General features: G+C 35.5%; 1 protein-coding gene across 3 annotated transcripts in view; it reads left to right on the top strand.

The window, feature by feature from the left end:
* The window catches only part of Gabra1 (gamma-aminobutyric acid type A receptor subunit alpha1), a 54,391-nt gene that overhangs the window by 14,211 nt on the left and 24,255 nt on the right, over positions 1 to 15,925 (top strand). For all 3 annotated transcript variants that reach the window (XM_006971622.4, XM_076578181.1, XM_016005056.3), the window contains exons 4-5: positions 6,228 to 6,295; positions 13,148 to 13,368. In XM_006971622.4, coding sequence (XP_006971684.1) covers positions 6,228 to 6,295; positions 13,148 to 13,368 — 289 coding nt within the window. The remainder of the gene's footprint in view (positions 1 to 6,227; positions 6,296 to 13,147; positions 13,369 to 15,925) is intronic.

Genomic DNA, 15,925 nt, shown 5'->3' with positions numbered 1-15,925 from the left:
GTATCATGCCTTAAAGCTTTATATTAATGTATACATATAAAAAGAAACTCATTTTTCCAAGACTACCATATACACCCTTCCCTTTGATTGAGCAGTCTCCCAGAAAACACTACTCCTAAGACCACAGAAGGAAGAAAGTTTTCAGTGGAAATGAGATGTACATCATGTTGCATAGTAAAATCAATCTTTTTTTTTCTTTAGATACTTGTTTCATTTGAGGTCTCTGAACCTTGACCCACTAAGTGGTCAGGGGCCTGTTAGACATATTAAAGCATATCTCTTAATCTTATATCTAGTTTTAGTAGGTAAACAAGTTAGTTTGATTTACAAATTAACCAGAGAAGAGCTCCCATTTTTCCCCTATGGTATGAGGAAGATAGCAAGATTGGGAGATAAATGTTGCTTTGGCAGGTTGATCTGGAGCCGAGACATGGCCCACTCTAATATGATGGTGTTTATGCAGAAACCCAGGGTATTTCCAGTGCTTAAACAGGACCATTTTAATCTAAGATTTTTGGATTTATTTTATGATGCTAACTAATGTCAGTTCATTTGGTCTCAATATAGGATTTCATAAATTAAGAGTGCATGAAAACTTTCCCAATGAATATTTCTGAATTGCTCAATTGACAGCATTTTCATCGAACATGTGGCTAATGTCCCATTAAACAAGCTGTTCTGATGGGTATTGCTAAAATGTTGCCTACAACTCTCCCATCTCCCTTTTCTTTTTATTATACTCACTCTCATACTCCACTCTTCACACAGTATCAGTTATTTTCTGGAGGTTCAAGTAACATAATGTTACTTCTGTACCCAAAGGCTTTCTGTGGCATTAGCAGAAAGGTCAGCTGCCTTCTCCCATCCACAGTGACCTCCACCATACTCCCACTTACTTCAAAGCATAATCTCGTATTGTGATCATCAGCATCACCAGGCTCCAGACACACCGATCTTTTTCTTCTGTCTTCTCTATAGTCATCTATCTACCTACCTGTCTATCTAGTATCTACCAATCAAATCTTGGTTACATATGTTTTCATTTAAAAAGCTAAGAGATGTGCTTCAGCACAGAAACATTAGTCACTTTTACTCAGTTTTATTACTGTGATAAAGAATTGTGTCGAGCCAGCACATTGAAAATGAGAAGTAAACTAAATTCACACACACAACAAATGCTTCCTCGGCTGTACAGTCTTGGTTAAAAATCATTTCAGGGATAGTTCCTTTATTATTTCTTCATTAATAAGGTGAAAATAGATTTAGAAAGATGTAAGGGTGGTACCTGAAATCACACAGCTTTTACTAGAAGAAAATCAGAGTTAAAATCTGAGCACTTAAACTCTCAGTCCAATGCATGTTCTACTTGCTTTACCTAAGTAAAGCTTTTTTTCTTTTATGTCTCTGGCACTAATCATCCCTTTGGAATACAACTTCAGAACCTCTATTATTTCAATACTTTCAGTAGTGTCTCAATATTGTAGGAAAGTCTAGGACAAAGAGTTTCTTGGGTGGCATTTAGAAGGTGATACAGTATTTATATATTTAAACACAGCCTTGAAAGGTGGGTTTGTTTAAGGACTGAATTTAAAATAAAAATTTAATACTTTGATTTTTTTATTATATTCTCCAAAATGTAGTAACAATCATCATTGTGATCCCATTTTATATGAAGCAATCACATATTTTCCTTGACTGATGAATATATGCATACATTTACACTTAAAGAATCCATTGAGTTTCAATTTTATTGACTGTGACAAGGCTACTGTGAAGAATATACTTTTAGGAAAATTATTTGAATATTTTGATATTCGAACAGTTCTTCCATTCAAGTTATTTTAACTGATTTATAATTTTCAGCCAGTTCCCTAGTTATATAAGGGACTTGGTCATATTTGGCTTTTGTTAGGTTATAAGTATTTTTACATAAGTTCCTTTTAAGGATCCTGATTCCTGCTGTATGCTCTCAAGAAGAAGACATTGAAATGTAAAATGTCTTGGCTTTTTGTCATGTGATCTCAGGAAAAATGTTGGGTGTTGTCCAAAAATACCTAATGAAATATTAGTGTGGTATTAAATCAATAAATTCTGGTATTAGAGCATATGATTAATTTTAATTTTTCTTAGTTTAGATAGATAATAGATAAATGATGGATAAATAATAGATAGATAGTTAGAAGGCAGATCCTAAATAGGTGATAAATTGATAAATGATAGATATATGATAGATAAATTTATAGATAAATAAATGTTAGATAGATAGATAGATAGATAGATAGATAGATAGATAGATAGATAGATAGATGGCAGATAGATATTACTTGGGAATCTCATTGAGGAAAAGGACGTGGGAAAATATATTTTCCAAGCACATGAGCAAAATAAGGTTCCTTAGCTGTGTTTCAAGAGCTTAACTAGAGCACTGAGAAATGAGGATATTTCCACTTATCCTCGGTCCTCAGCCTAAAGAAGTGTTAGTTAATGTCAAGTCGCTGCTTAGTCAACCACAGTAAGGTAACCCTGCCACCAAGTTTTGCTCAGATTCGTTTATAGAGAGAGATGCTTTCTCCTGAACTCTGTGCTTGGGGTTATAAAGAAGATTGACTCACAGAGCTCTCGGCATTCCTGCTACCTTTGAAAGTTCTGTTGTGGTCAAAGAGCTTGTGCTTTACTCTGAGTTCTTGCTGGGCTGAAAGAAATATAGTGTTAAGGAAAGCCATAGAATTTAGAGAAATGATTATTTAAATGTTGGCATTTGATATCTTCATATCTTTTTGAGATTTCTAAACTTGTTAACAATAGATTTTTCCCACAAAACGTCATCTTTTACATTGGCCTCAAACTCAGCATGAAAGTGTTGTATCTTTTTGAGAGTATTCCCAAATATCTTTGGGAAACAAACAGGTCAATGTGGCTGAATATATCTACTTGAAACAGTGTCTTAGAGTCATTTATAAGGAAAGAAAAAGCAGAGGACGTGTTCATTCTCCTGTTGTAATTGCTCTATGATACTCAAGACCTGAGTGGCAGGCAGTTTCCCTTGACTGTGCTTCTGTCTCCTGTGACATCACTCATCCTTACCATCTAGTTTCTGCATTCCCTCATAGGCATGCTTCAGGTTTGCAACTTCTGTTTCTCTCCTCTCCCTTCCTTCCTCTTCCCTCCCCTCTCCTCCCTCCCCTCCCTGCCCCTTCCTTCTCCTTGTCCTCCCTTCCTTTCCCTTCAGTTCTCTCCCTCATTCAATTCTCTTCCCCTTCCCTTCTTTCCCATTTACCCATCTCCCCTCCATCTCGCTGCTTGCCCTTCTCTCTTTTCCATTTGGAGGCTAACAGAAAATGTCAGAAAACAACAGTGAGAAACTCTCTAAAGATAAATATATGATTAGAAAATATAGTGAGGAAGTCATTTCAGATTCTTATGATATAGTGACTTGAGGCCAGATTTCTTGTTTTGGAATGTAGTTAAAATGAGTGCTACCAAATCTCAGAGCAAGTGGCTGCTAAATAATAAGATGAAGTATCTGAAGGTTAAGCACTGACATGATGAATAAGTTTCAGGCCAAGGACGGATAAAAGATGATACAATTTTTAAATGTAGTTATAAATTTTTAAAATTAAAAAATTTTAAAATGTAGTTATAGTCATTCATATAAATTGCTTTCCATTTTTATTTAATCTTCACATGGCACAGGTAAAATTATGCATGGCAATAGATGTACCTAAACTTAACCATGTTTCATGTTTTACTTGTTTGGCACAGTGGACTTTATAAATAAGATTTTAGACTTTCAAAATTGACGATTATGTAGTTGGTCATCCATTTACCATAAATCTTAAAACAGCAGAGAGAAAATGGTATCTATATTCTATAAATTTTCATCTCACTTCTTCAGGCTACTTCATCATGAATGATGATACAAATTGGTTGATACTAAAAAATCTGCTAGTCCAATTTCCTTAAACTATCTACCTTGTGGAATTTCTATAATAAAAACTTAGTTTTCTACATACACAATAAAGAAACAATAGTGATATAGATTTGTAAGAGTGCCCTAGGTTGGCAAATGTATGCCAAAGTGCAGACAAATGAGTCAGCATTCCCTAAAAGAACATGCATTTCAAGAATGAAAAGCAAAATGTAAAAACAGACATAACTTTTATTTTGCATGTCACTAGGTTACATAAGATAATTACTATAGATTATATATTTAATAGTCACCATACAATAAAACTTGAACCTTGAAAATAATATTAATTATTTAATTTAATTAATTGAGCTCAACTCAATTAATTAAAAACAAATATACAACAAAAATATCAGATCATATTATAAAAAATTATTAGAAAACAAATTTGGTTACAAATTCTTCCTATTGCACAGCTTCAGTAGGATTTAACAGCACAAAATGAATTGCAAATAATATAAAACAAATTATTTCTCACTAGAGGCATACTTGGTAGGAAATAATATAGTGTAAATTTTCCTGAGACTCTAATATCTACTATCTTTCTTTTTGTACCTTTTCATGATAAGAGATGTCTATTTTATTGTATCAAATAAAATCTAAGTGTTACGTGTGGACGAGAAGAATTAAAAGCCACACCACATAATATGATAAGCTTTAGCTTTTATAAATATGTGGCATTGGTTTTCCTGTTGTTATTGTTAATTGAAAAATGGTCACAATATTGGTATAAAATGTGACTAATTGAAGGAATCTTTAGTTGAATAGAACAAACAGGCATGAAAATATTGTCGTGAAATACATTATATAATTAAATTTTAGTTGTCATATAAGATAACGAAGTGCTTTAAATCAGAAAAAAAACTATAGTTAAAAATATATGGAGAAAAAGTCTGTGATAGAGGCAGAGGTACATATGAGGGTGGATACTAGATGATGCAGAGCGAAGGATGTACGAGTAGAATGTGTAGCCTAGCCGAGGCGCTTTGCTGAGCACCTGCCTGTTTTCAGCTACAGCGTGTAAGGCTGAGGTTAGACATGAGAGCTAAACACACAACTCTATGGTTTCTTGTTACAGTTATGAAAAAATTAAAACGCTTCAAGGGTAGACTAGAGATAGTTCTCAAATGAAGAAGCTTATTAGGTTGTCTTAATATCAAGGAAATATTTTGCTCAGACAAGAACAAGGGAAATGGTTGTCTCAAACAATATTTTCTCCTCTACCTGTTTTTGTTAACTGAGATTAACATCTTTGCAATAAATTTGTCCTGAAGTCTTGAGTATCCACAAATGAATAGCTGAAGGAGACAGGCTAGCTTTTGATCCCCCAAAGACTTTACTGTTGCAGCAATGGGGTGACGTTTTCAATGTCCTATGATAGAGACAGAAAGAGAAACACACATGATAGGAGCCCTTACGAGACTGGATTGTCATTTTCCAGAGTGTGTCAGAAAGCTGTATAGCCTTCTGTCCCATTCTCACTCCTCAGCAAATCGTGTCCTTTCTGCCAGAGATGTTTTCCTGTTTCTTGGTTAGCAACTGCATTTCTTCGAAAATATCTGTGTTGAGTTGTCACAAAAGTGCAATAAATATGGTTTATTGGTTTATATATAAGCCATCAGAGGCCACTATAAAAATTACATTCAACATGAAAACAGCATTCTAAATTAACTTTTTCCATGCCACAGTATGTTCTCCTCCTCATCAAAACTAAAAATGCTTCCATCAGTTGTCACATTTTTCCCAGAGAGTGATTTAGATAATTCAGTTATGATTTAGTAACAGAAAGCAATCATTTGTAAAGCATACACTTGAGACTTCAAAGAGTCCATAAAGCCTGTTAAGCTCTCCTCTATGCCTCCCAAGGGTAGACAATGTACATGAAAGGTCTGTCTAACTATTTAAAAATATTTAAACTTCAGGCATATTGCTATGCTAACATATTGCTTATTATAATGTGAAGTGGTTCAGTATCACTTAAACAAGTGTGTCTGTTCTTTAAAAAAATCATTAAGAAGCAGCTGAGATCTCCTGAAAGTCAGCCTCCCAAGGTGGCATTTTTAGGATCTTTCCTTCACTGAAAATATAAACTGTGAAATTTCATATGTATTCAGGCAATCATCAGAACTACACAGTGGATAAGTTTTAGAAATGGCTAATCAAAGCCAATAAATTTCCCATTTGGGTGTGAGCATGTGATAGTGAGCTCTAATAGGGGCTGTTGATAGACACTCACTAGCACAATTTCCTGCTTCATCAGAGCGTGTAACTGAAGTGAAGACTGACATCTTCGTCACCAGTTTTGGACCTGTTTCAGACCATGATATGGTAAGTGACACTATATGTTTGATTTTGGGGGTTTTGTTTACATTTTCAAAATTAAAATATAATTACATCATTTTCCCTTCCCTTTCCTCCCCCATTCCCTCTTGAAATCAAGATCTCCTTTTCTTTGATTGTTATTGCTATATATGTCTAACTATGCGTGTGTGTGTGTGTGTGTGTGTGTGTGTGTGTGTGTGTGTGAGAGAGAGAGAGAGAGAGAGAGAGAGAGAGAGAGAGAGAGAGAGAGAGAGAGAGAGAGAGAGAGAGAGAGAGATATTTCAGGGCCAACCAATTAGGGGACTCATTCCTAGGGAAAACTAATTCTCTCCTTCTCAGCCTTCCTTAGTTGCCTGTAATTCTTTGTCGTTTGGTAGAGCCCTGTGAGATTCTCCCCCTTTCATGTTAGCAAGACTACTGGTGTTGGAGTTCAGGTCTTGTTTAGGCAGATGCATTGTTGTATCATGAGTGAAGCTTACCTGCCATTTCTAGTATTGCCATTATTAGTATTTTTAAAATTTGTATTTTAAAAGAAAAGTATAGACTATTTGAGAACCAACTTGAAAAGGCTGGGTTGCCTTAATTTTGTGTCATTTTGTGTATTATAACAAATACATGTGTATATACTGACAATATATATTTTACAACATAACACACACACACACACACACACACACACACACACACACACACACACACACACACACACGTTTCTGTGCTTATCAACCAACCACTACAGTGTTCCCCTTTTCACCCGTAAAATGGCTACTCAGCTCAGCTTCTGTCCATAGGACTCCCCGTGCCCCGTGCCTTTCACTTCAATTGTGAGGCCATGGTGATTCAGGGATGTCAGATAAGCACTACTACTCCAGAGGAAGCAGCCATTTGTGCTAGCATGTCCCAATCCTTTTTGGATATATATGGAAAATGAATGTCAAAGTTGTGAGAACACTTGACCCAAATTAAAAGAAAAGAATACTTGAGAGGGAGAAATACAGGACAGAGAAATGTTCTTTGTTGCAAAACGTGCACCAAATAATTTCCAAAAGTGGAACTGTGTGTGTCTGTCCTTCCTTTTCCTATGGAACATCTTGGAAAATATAAGATGTCTATCAATTTTACCAAACCACGGTAAAGAGGCCACTATGAATATTTCAAATACGTATTATTATTATTAGATGTCTTTTACTAGTACTTAATGAAAATATGTTTTGATTTCCTAGTAGCTTAGGTAGAACTCAAATAAAAGTTGCAGATTTTCCTGGTTTAAAAGGAAACTCAGATTATTCTGCCTGTATCCTTACAATGTATACTTAATCTTGGCATTCTCTCTCACTCATTCACAGGCTTAACTACATGCATATTGTCATTATGCAAGTCCTGATTACTATAAGGTGATACAGCCTGGAACTTCTCAAGCCTGGCTCTAGGAGTAAATAAGTTAAAAGTTAAAGTTAGTGTCTGAGTTAAAGTCTCACCACCATCCACAGTCTCCTATCAAAGACAATATAATAAAATCAAGTTCATATGAAACAGAACATTAAGTATTCTGGGTAAAAATTTAAAAACCAAAGGCTTCTTAAAATATCTCAGATGTCTAGGTACCCATTCATGTAAGATTATACATGATTTAAATCACATACTCAACATCCCCCCACACCCTCACCCCAACCCCCACATGCATACTTATTTCCCCCCCACACACACACTCACACACACTCCCTTAAAGGTCATTTTCTCATTTCTATACTCATCTAAACCCTATATTTTCACAGGGACCAAATTGAGAAAGAAAAACTTTTCATTGGCACAATACCGAATTAAGTCCTTGTATTTGTGTTTCAATCAAATTCCTTGACATTATATTCAACGCTGCTCTTGGCTGCATGCATAGCATTGTTTGGTGAAATTATTTTTTTATTGCAAATTAATGTCTTATTTTCTTAAAGTGATGTGAAAAGTTGCAAAGACAAACATGTCTTACTGATGTCACAGTGTGAGCGCATTGCTCATTTAAAGGGAGTAAAGAATTACTAGTTGCTTGATGATAGAGGTAGAGCCCAATTCCCATTAAAAAATGAATTCCGACTGGATGGTGATGGCGCACACCTTTAATCTCATCACTTGGGAGGCAGAGCCAGGCAGATCTCTGTGAGTTCGAGGCCAGCCTGGTCTACAGAGCGAAATCCAGGACAGGCACCAGAACTACACAGGGAAACTAAGTCTCAACGAACCAAAAATAAATAAATAAATAAATAAATAAATAAATAAATAAATAAATAAATAAATAAATTGAATTCTTGTGGGTCAATGTAACCTGAATCCTCCTCCTTGACTTCTGACTATTTTGATAAAGAAGGCAATGGAGTAAAGGGCATGGGATTAGAATAACATATTGTTTGTTTTTATATTTACTTTTAAACTTATTATTTATTTATTTATTTTACAATAATTCTACCTTTGTCTCTTCCATTTGGCAGAATGCCTCACGGTGTTAAGGGACAGTGCCCAAAGGAAACCAAATGTGAAAAATAAGTAAATTCCCTTAAAATAGTAAGCCTTAATTGTTTTTTATTTTAAAAATATATTTGTGTTTATTCTTTTAAGAATTTGATCCATCCACCCCTGTTCTTGTCTCTCCTCTCTAAGTACTACCACAGCCACCTGAGTCTCTTTTCCAACTCCATGTACTGTTTTGAACCCACTGAGTCCTATGTGTACTGACAATATTTATGATTGTAGGACTATCCGCTAGAGAGAGTATGGGCAGCCAAGCAGAGATCACATTCCAAGAAAACTGATTTTCCCTCCCCCAGCAGCCACCAGTGGCCAATAACTCCTCAGCTAAGGGTGGAGTTTTGTGAGTTCCTCTTCCATCTGTGCTGGATGTTGACAGACTTGACTATGCTTTTCAATTACTGATTCAGCTTAATGGGTATTCAAAGGACCAAGGAAGTTGTGCTTTTGGCTTAGAATAAAGGTACATAATAGCATTATTTCTACTGGCCAATATGCCTATAGCAGTCAAATTTGCATTTCACATATAAATTTCAGGAAAAAAATAGAAAAGAAAAGCAGAGGATGTACAGAAGCGGTTCTTTCTCATTGCTTGTAATTTCTGAAACATCAATCAAGTTGTTTCATAGAAAGATCAAATTAGGCTTCACAACTGATTTGTAAAGTGGATCCTGGAACGTGTACCTGATCTTTTGCTATAGAAGATTATTTAAATTGTATTATGTGAGGGAGATTAAGTATAAAAAGGAGTTTTATTTAGAGGCAATCAAAGTTTGAAGAAAGAATAATAAGGTTACTTTTTAAAAACAGGAAAAACTTTCTCTATTTTTTAAACAGGAACTGATAAAATATCTAATTAGTAATAACCATATTTGAACTTGTCATTACTGAGTGTTTTCAAGGTTCTAGTACATTTTAAATGTTTTTCTATCTAATCCTCATTTCAAACCTTTCAGCTCAATAATATTCTTATCTGCATGCTCTCAGGAAAGGAAAGTGACCCACTAGCTAAGGGTACCTATTGAAACCTGAGCAGTCCATCCCTGAAGACTGCTTAGCTCCCAAGGCATCCAACTTCACCTAGAATAAAAAACAAAATGAGGTCAGCTCCTTAAGCTTATTTTAAAAACCATTAATTGGCCATCAAACAGTACATTCCCATGGCACTAGTCTCTGACAGAAATATCTAGGCTGCACAATCACACAGTCTTGCTTTCTGTGGTGCTTAAAATGTATTAAGTCAAGGCACATACAGATGTTAATAAATAGCATGAACCAGAACACTTCAATACAATATTTATTTAGGTACAAAGTCGATGTTTTGTCCCAGATCTGGAGAATAAGGCTCATATTCTCCAGGGACCTACGCTATTAAGCAGAGAAACTTGGGGAGAATGAGTTAGAAACTATAATCCTGAAACTTGAATAAATCCTTCAGAAATACTTTGCATTTATTTAATCTTTTCTACAGAGTCTCGTCTTTTGTATTCTGCTTTTGTCTGTCTTGGTTATGACCGCTTCTCACCTTCTTCAAGTTCCCATACTGTAATTTTTCCAAAGTTTTCCAAATAGCTCTTTTTTTTTTAAATCCCAAGCTATAAAGAATTCTAGTTTAAAAATTGTGCTGATAAAATTGGAAATCAAATAATAGGTACTGATTTCATACCCATAGTCACTAATACTATAGATCTTCCCTAAACCTTATTTCAGCATCTCTGAAAAGGGAAACATGGCTCATATTGTCCCAAATGGTAATTTTTGATTAAATAAATTGTGGTCATGGGGGCTAGATCATATTGTATAAGGACATCCTGGAAGGTGTTTATTGCGACCACGTCAATCACATGGATAGGTTCAGAAAATAAGAGACAGAGAGTGTTTCTATTTGTAGTTAGACAGTATATGGTCCCAGCCAACTACTTTTGTTTAGGTTTTTATTTCTCCTCTAACAGAGGAAAGGGGAGATTATATTTTATCCTTAGTGTTGCTGTGTGTGTGTGTGTGTGTGTGTTTGTGTGTGTGTGTCTGTCTGTGTCTGTGTGTCTGTGTCTGTGTGTGTCTGTGTATTATATTTGAAGGTGAACTGTCTCAAAATTGGGGAAAAGGGGTTTCACTGTCAGCCTTTAGCACAGATAAATAAAGCTGAATGGAAACATAATAAAAACACAAATATTAGGACATGGACAATATGGACATATTTATTTGAGTCATTGTCTTTGTGCATTATCTTGTTGAAAATTTAAACTCAATCTCTTTCAACTTTAATTTATATTGAACACTTACTATGCTTTCAAAAACTAACCAAACCCAAACAAACAAGCAAAATCTTCCTCAGAGCTAGGAAATGAAGTAAGTGTTTTGATTCCTGAGAACAAGATCTGTTTAAGTATGAGTGGGATCTGGATTTACCTGCAGACATTCTCTGTGGTTCTGACCAGTCTAAAGCCATTCAGTTGTATTGAGAGCAGTTGGCTATAGCTAGATAAAGAAGAATGGAAAGGTCATCAGATATGGTACCTCTGTCTCAGAAGCCTGCCTGTTATCTAGACAAGGAGACATATGCACAAGGAGACTAGATATAGTATGAGTAATAAGCACTGTCCTCATGTAATGTTGCCTCATCATCTAATCCACAATCCCTATCTTCCATGAGTTCTAGTAACAGTCAAGGCTTACAAATTTCTTCCTCTGCTGAGTTTAATGGATGCTTAACAAATGTTTGCCATGAATAAATTCCTATCATGTGTCACAGTGACTTCCATCTGACACTTCCTGACACAGAAAAGCCTAACAACAAACATGGTAACTTGTCTGGCCTGTCTCAACAGAATAGCATCATTCACCTCCTTCTTTATATGTCAGTCACCCCAATTAGCCACATGGTGAATTACACATACACTAATGATATAACTTTATGGATCAGTGATGGCTGAGTAATATCAAACCTCTGCCAGAAGAGGGGACATACATCCAGACTTTACTGCATATTGTTTAAATGCCAGGAAAGAGACAGGTAGTTAAAGCCATGCACAAAATGCCTAAAGACAGAGAGTATTTATTTTATATGTCCTAAGGATGACATGTATAGGATTTAAAAACAGCTGCTTTTAGAGGCACCAAGCTTCACAGGACTAGGAAAACGTGGCATAATGTTTTCCAGCGCCCCCCCCCCCCCAGCGCCCCCTGCATCCTTTCTGGTTTTGAGTATGCTAAGATTAATGGAGAATGTGGTAATCTTTATTTCGAACCATTGAGTTCTAAATTTAGTGCCAATGTAGCAAGTACCGCAAGGAAGACGAACACTATCCTTTTCAATTTCAGGAGCTGGTAAGTCACATCGCTTGTTTTTAGATGAGCAGATGTTCGTCTCTGGGTAATGCCATAAGGAATGCTCTGCTTATTCAAATAAATCGATTCCCTGGCTGTGAATGATGATGAGGTTCACACATCTCTCATGTGATATACACACACATGCAATCATTAAGGCACACACCTTCACACTTTGCTTTCTTCTCTCTCCCTTTTCTTTGGAACAAAAGTCCAAATTAACAGTGGAAATTGATTAGCTTCTATCACATTTTTATAGTCTTGATCACTATGTAGGAGAACTGGAAGGCTACATGCATTATTTTAGAAAAGAACAGGAAACAAAAATCCATTTCCTTCGTCAATGGATTTTTACATCTGTATCAGCACCATGATTGGCTTGAGTTTGAGTATGAGGTTTTCAAGAAACACAGATGGGCCTGTAAAATATTTTGTTTTGTTCTTACTCCTGAAATTCATTAACTTAAATATTCTCCTTGCATGCAACTTGCAAATATGAGTTCATTTTTAATTCTTTTTTTGAGACAGGGTTTCTCTGTGTAGCTTTGCGCCTTTCCTGGAACTCACTTGGTAGCTCAGGCTGGCCTCGAACTCACAGAGAACCACCTGCCTATGTCTCCTGAGTGCTGAGATTAAAGGTGTGTGCCACCACTGCCCAGCATGAGTTTATTTTTTTAAACTGTCATTTATTGTTTTCATTTTTCTTTTGTGACAAAGGGAGTTTCTGTTTTACTTTCAGATATCTGAGGAGAAAATTGAGAACATTTTTTTCCCATAAATCTTACAGATTGTTTGTGTGTGTCTTTGTGTGTATGCACATACCTACATATATATGTTAAAAATTATTACCAAAAGCCATCAGTGATTCCTCTAATACTAACACATAAGTGCCACTACACATTTGCCTGTGAGAATGTCACCTAAGCCACACTGAGCTTCCAAAATCTCATTTGTAAGTTATTTGTATGGCAACATGTAACACTGTGAACTCTGCTCTTTCCCCAAATTACCCAGGAATATACAATAGATGTGTTTTTCCGTCAAAGCTGGAAGGATGAAAGATTAAAATTCAAAGGTCCCATGACAGTTCTTCGGTTAAACAACCTCATGGCCAGTAAAATCTGGACTCCCGATACCTTTTTCCACAATGGAAAGAAGTCTGTGGCCCACAACATGACGATGCCTAACAAACTCCTGCGAATCACAGAGGATGGCACGCTGCTTTACACCATGAGGTAATGACAGCCTCGGTTCCTGCAGGAAACTGTCCCCAGTCTTATTCTGCTATAAGAACTACGTCATCAGGGTGCTAATGGGCCATGATTGGTCTTTGAGCTTCCTGTTGTTTTAGGCATTAAGTTTATTCTGCTAAGCAATAGTAATGCTCTGAAATAGCATGCATGCATGCATGCAATATTAAATAAAACGTAAATGAAGTCTAGGTTAAGTAATACAACATTGCAGAGGCAGTATTTCCAACTTGTTTTAATTAAAAATGAGGATCTTTCCATGCCTGTTATGAATGGCATGTCTCCCTGTATTCAAATAAGGTGTAGGTTAAATTTCTAGAAGCTATCAAAATTTGAATATTTGGTAGTAATATTTCTGCCAAAAAGGAAGACAAAATGAAAAATATGACTATACAAAGTTCTTTTAAAATTTCACATGGAACTATGTATGGGAAGACATACATGATTTCTCAAATAGTATTCTTAGCTAGAGATAATTCATTTGGCTTAGCCTGAAGACTGTATGTATATGTATGTGTGTATGATGTGAAAATTTCCCCCCTTTGAAGTGACTGAAAAAAAAAAACATGTCATAAGTGTACAGTGTCTTAGAGACAGAATGAAGGAAGCATGAATCACAAAACCAAAACTATTAAATAATTTTTATAAAAGGACATTTTTACATATTCTTAACTTGGAAACTTTGAATGGTCTATGATTTATTCTTTGATTTTTTTTAATAAAAATTTTCTTTTTGTTCAAATGGAAGTTGGTTGCCTGGTGTGACTATTGATTGGAATAGTCAGTGTTTGCTATATTTGGTTATTTCTTTCATTAAAATTTGGCACATCTGCCTTCTGTCCCTAACCTCATAGTACCTATCCCAACCACTTCGTTAAACTGAGATATCTAATCGAACACTACCTGTCCCTAATTTCATGTAGCAATTGCAAAATTCTTTCTCTACTAACAAATAATTGAGAGCAAAGGTTTTCTTCTCATATGAAATTCTGACTTTTCATATAAAGCACCTGAGATAACAAGGCAACCATTACCACTTCCAACCCTTGTTTTCTTTCACTGCTTTTTCAACTAAACGCAAACACACATTAACAGGGCTGGCTAGTCCATCTTTAGAAGAATGAAAAACTACTAAAAATATCTAATTGTCCAGAGCCTTCTGAAGAAGTCAGCAAGAACTTCCTTCTACAAAAATAATAAAAAAAAAACTCCATTGAAATATGTGGGTTTGCACATGGAAGAAGTGCATTGCAATTTCTTTCACACATAGAATCCCTTTTGACCTCTTGTCTTTATGAAGTTTCCATTCTTGTCAAGTATTTCTTTGTGCTAGGATGAGCTACAATTCAGTTAGTGTGTGCTACTTTTTAAATACCCCTCTCATTTCAAGTTGCACTGCATATGTGTAAGCTGCCGCAGCTTCAACTGTACTAATCACAGTATTATCAAAACTGGAGAGATCTTATATGGAGCAAAGGGGAAAGAATTTACAATTACCACAACCTAAGCACTTGTTTCAAATCTATCTATCTATCTATCTATCTATCTATCTATCTATCTATCTATCTATCTACATATATTTCAATGAATTAGTTTTTAGCATTTTTTTTTTAAAAGAACATGAATAGTATGTCTGGGTGGTGGTGGCACATGCCTTTAATCCCAGCATTTGGGAGGCAGAAGCAGGCAGATCTCTGTGAGTTTGAGGCCAGCTTTGTCTACAAAGTGAGTTCCAGGACAGCCAGAGCTTTTGAGCAGAGAAAGCCTGTCTTAAAAGCTAAACAAAAAAAAAATAAATAGAAATATGAATAGAGTTCACATTCCCAGAATATGTGATATACATGTGAAATAGAGTACAGACCTGCCTCAACCTGGCAATGGCTTTGAAAATTAAACTAACTGTTGGAAATTCAGTCATACTTCCTAAAAATCACCAAGGAGGGTTTGCACCTTGCATGAACCACAGTCTCACAAAGCCTAGGGACACTTTCTACTTCTCCTGTTCTATTTCTGTCCCCTTTGTTGGTGCTATCAGGGGAAGGATTTGGAGAATGATTAGGACAGGAGGACTATTCTTGGTATTGCTCCCAATGTCTTTTTCTCAGTCAAGGATCAAGTGGCAATTATGCACGTTCTTATATACATTTTTTGTATCTTTAATTGACTGATAATAATCATACATATTTAGGCCTTCCAATATGATTTAAATTTAGGTATACATTATATAATAATCAAATCAGGAAAATTACTATATCCATCATTTGGTTATACAATTATATATTTGATTATAACTACTTTAATTCTCAGAACAATTCCCATAGCCAGATGGATTAGTGGATGCTTTCTGTTTTAAGAAATACCAGTAATGTTTTCCCCTTCTTCAAAATCCAATCTTGTTGATTTTCATAAAGTAAACAAAAATTATAGAAAACAGTCATGGTATCTTATAAATCTTTCAAGATCATTTGATTATTGGGAATATAGCATAGGTGTACATTTTATGTCCATCTAATCTGATTTGTTAATATATTTGCTATAGTTA

Source organism: Peromyscus maniculatus, chromosome 8 (genome assembly GCF_049852395.1).
Source record: "Peromyscus maniculatus bairdii isolate BWxNUB_F1_BW_parent chromosome 8, HU_Pman_BW_mat_3.1, whole genome shotgun sequence".
In the NCBI taxonomy this organism is placed as follows: Eukaryota; Metazoa; Chordata; class Mammalia; order Rodentia; family Cricetidae; genus Peromyscus; species Peromyscus maniculatus.
This window is presented reverse-complemented; position numbering and strand designations above follow the sequence as displayed.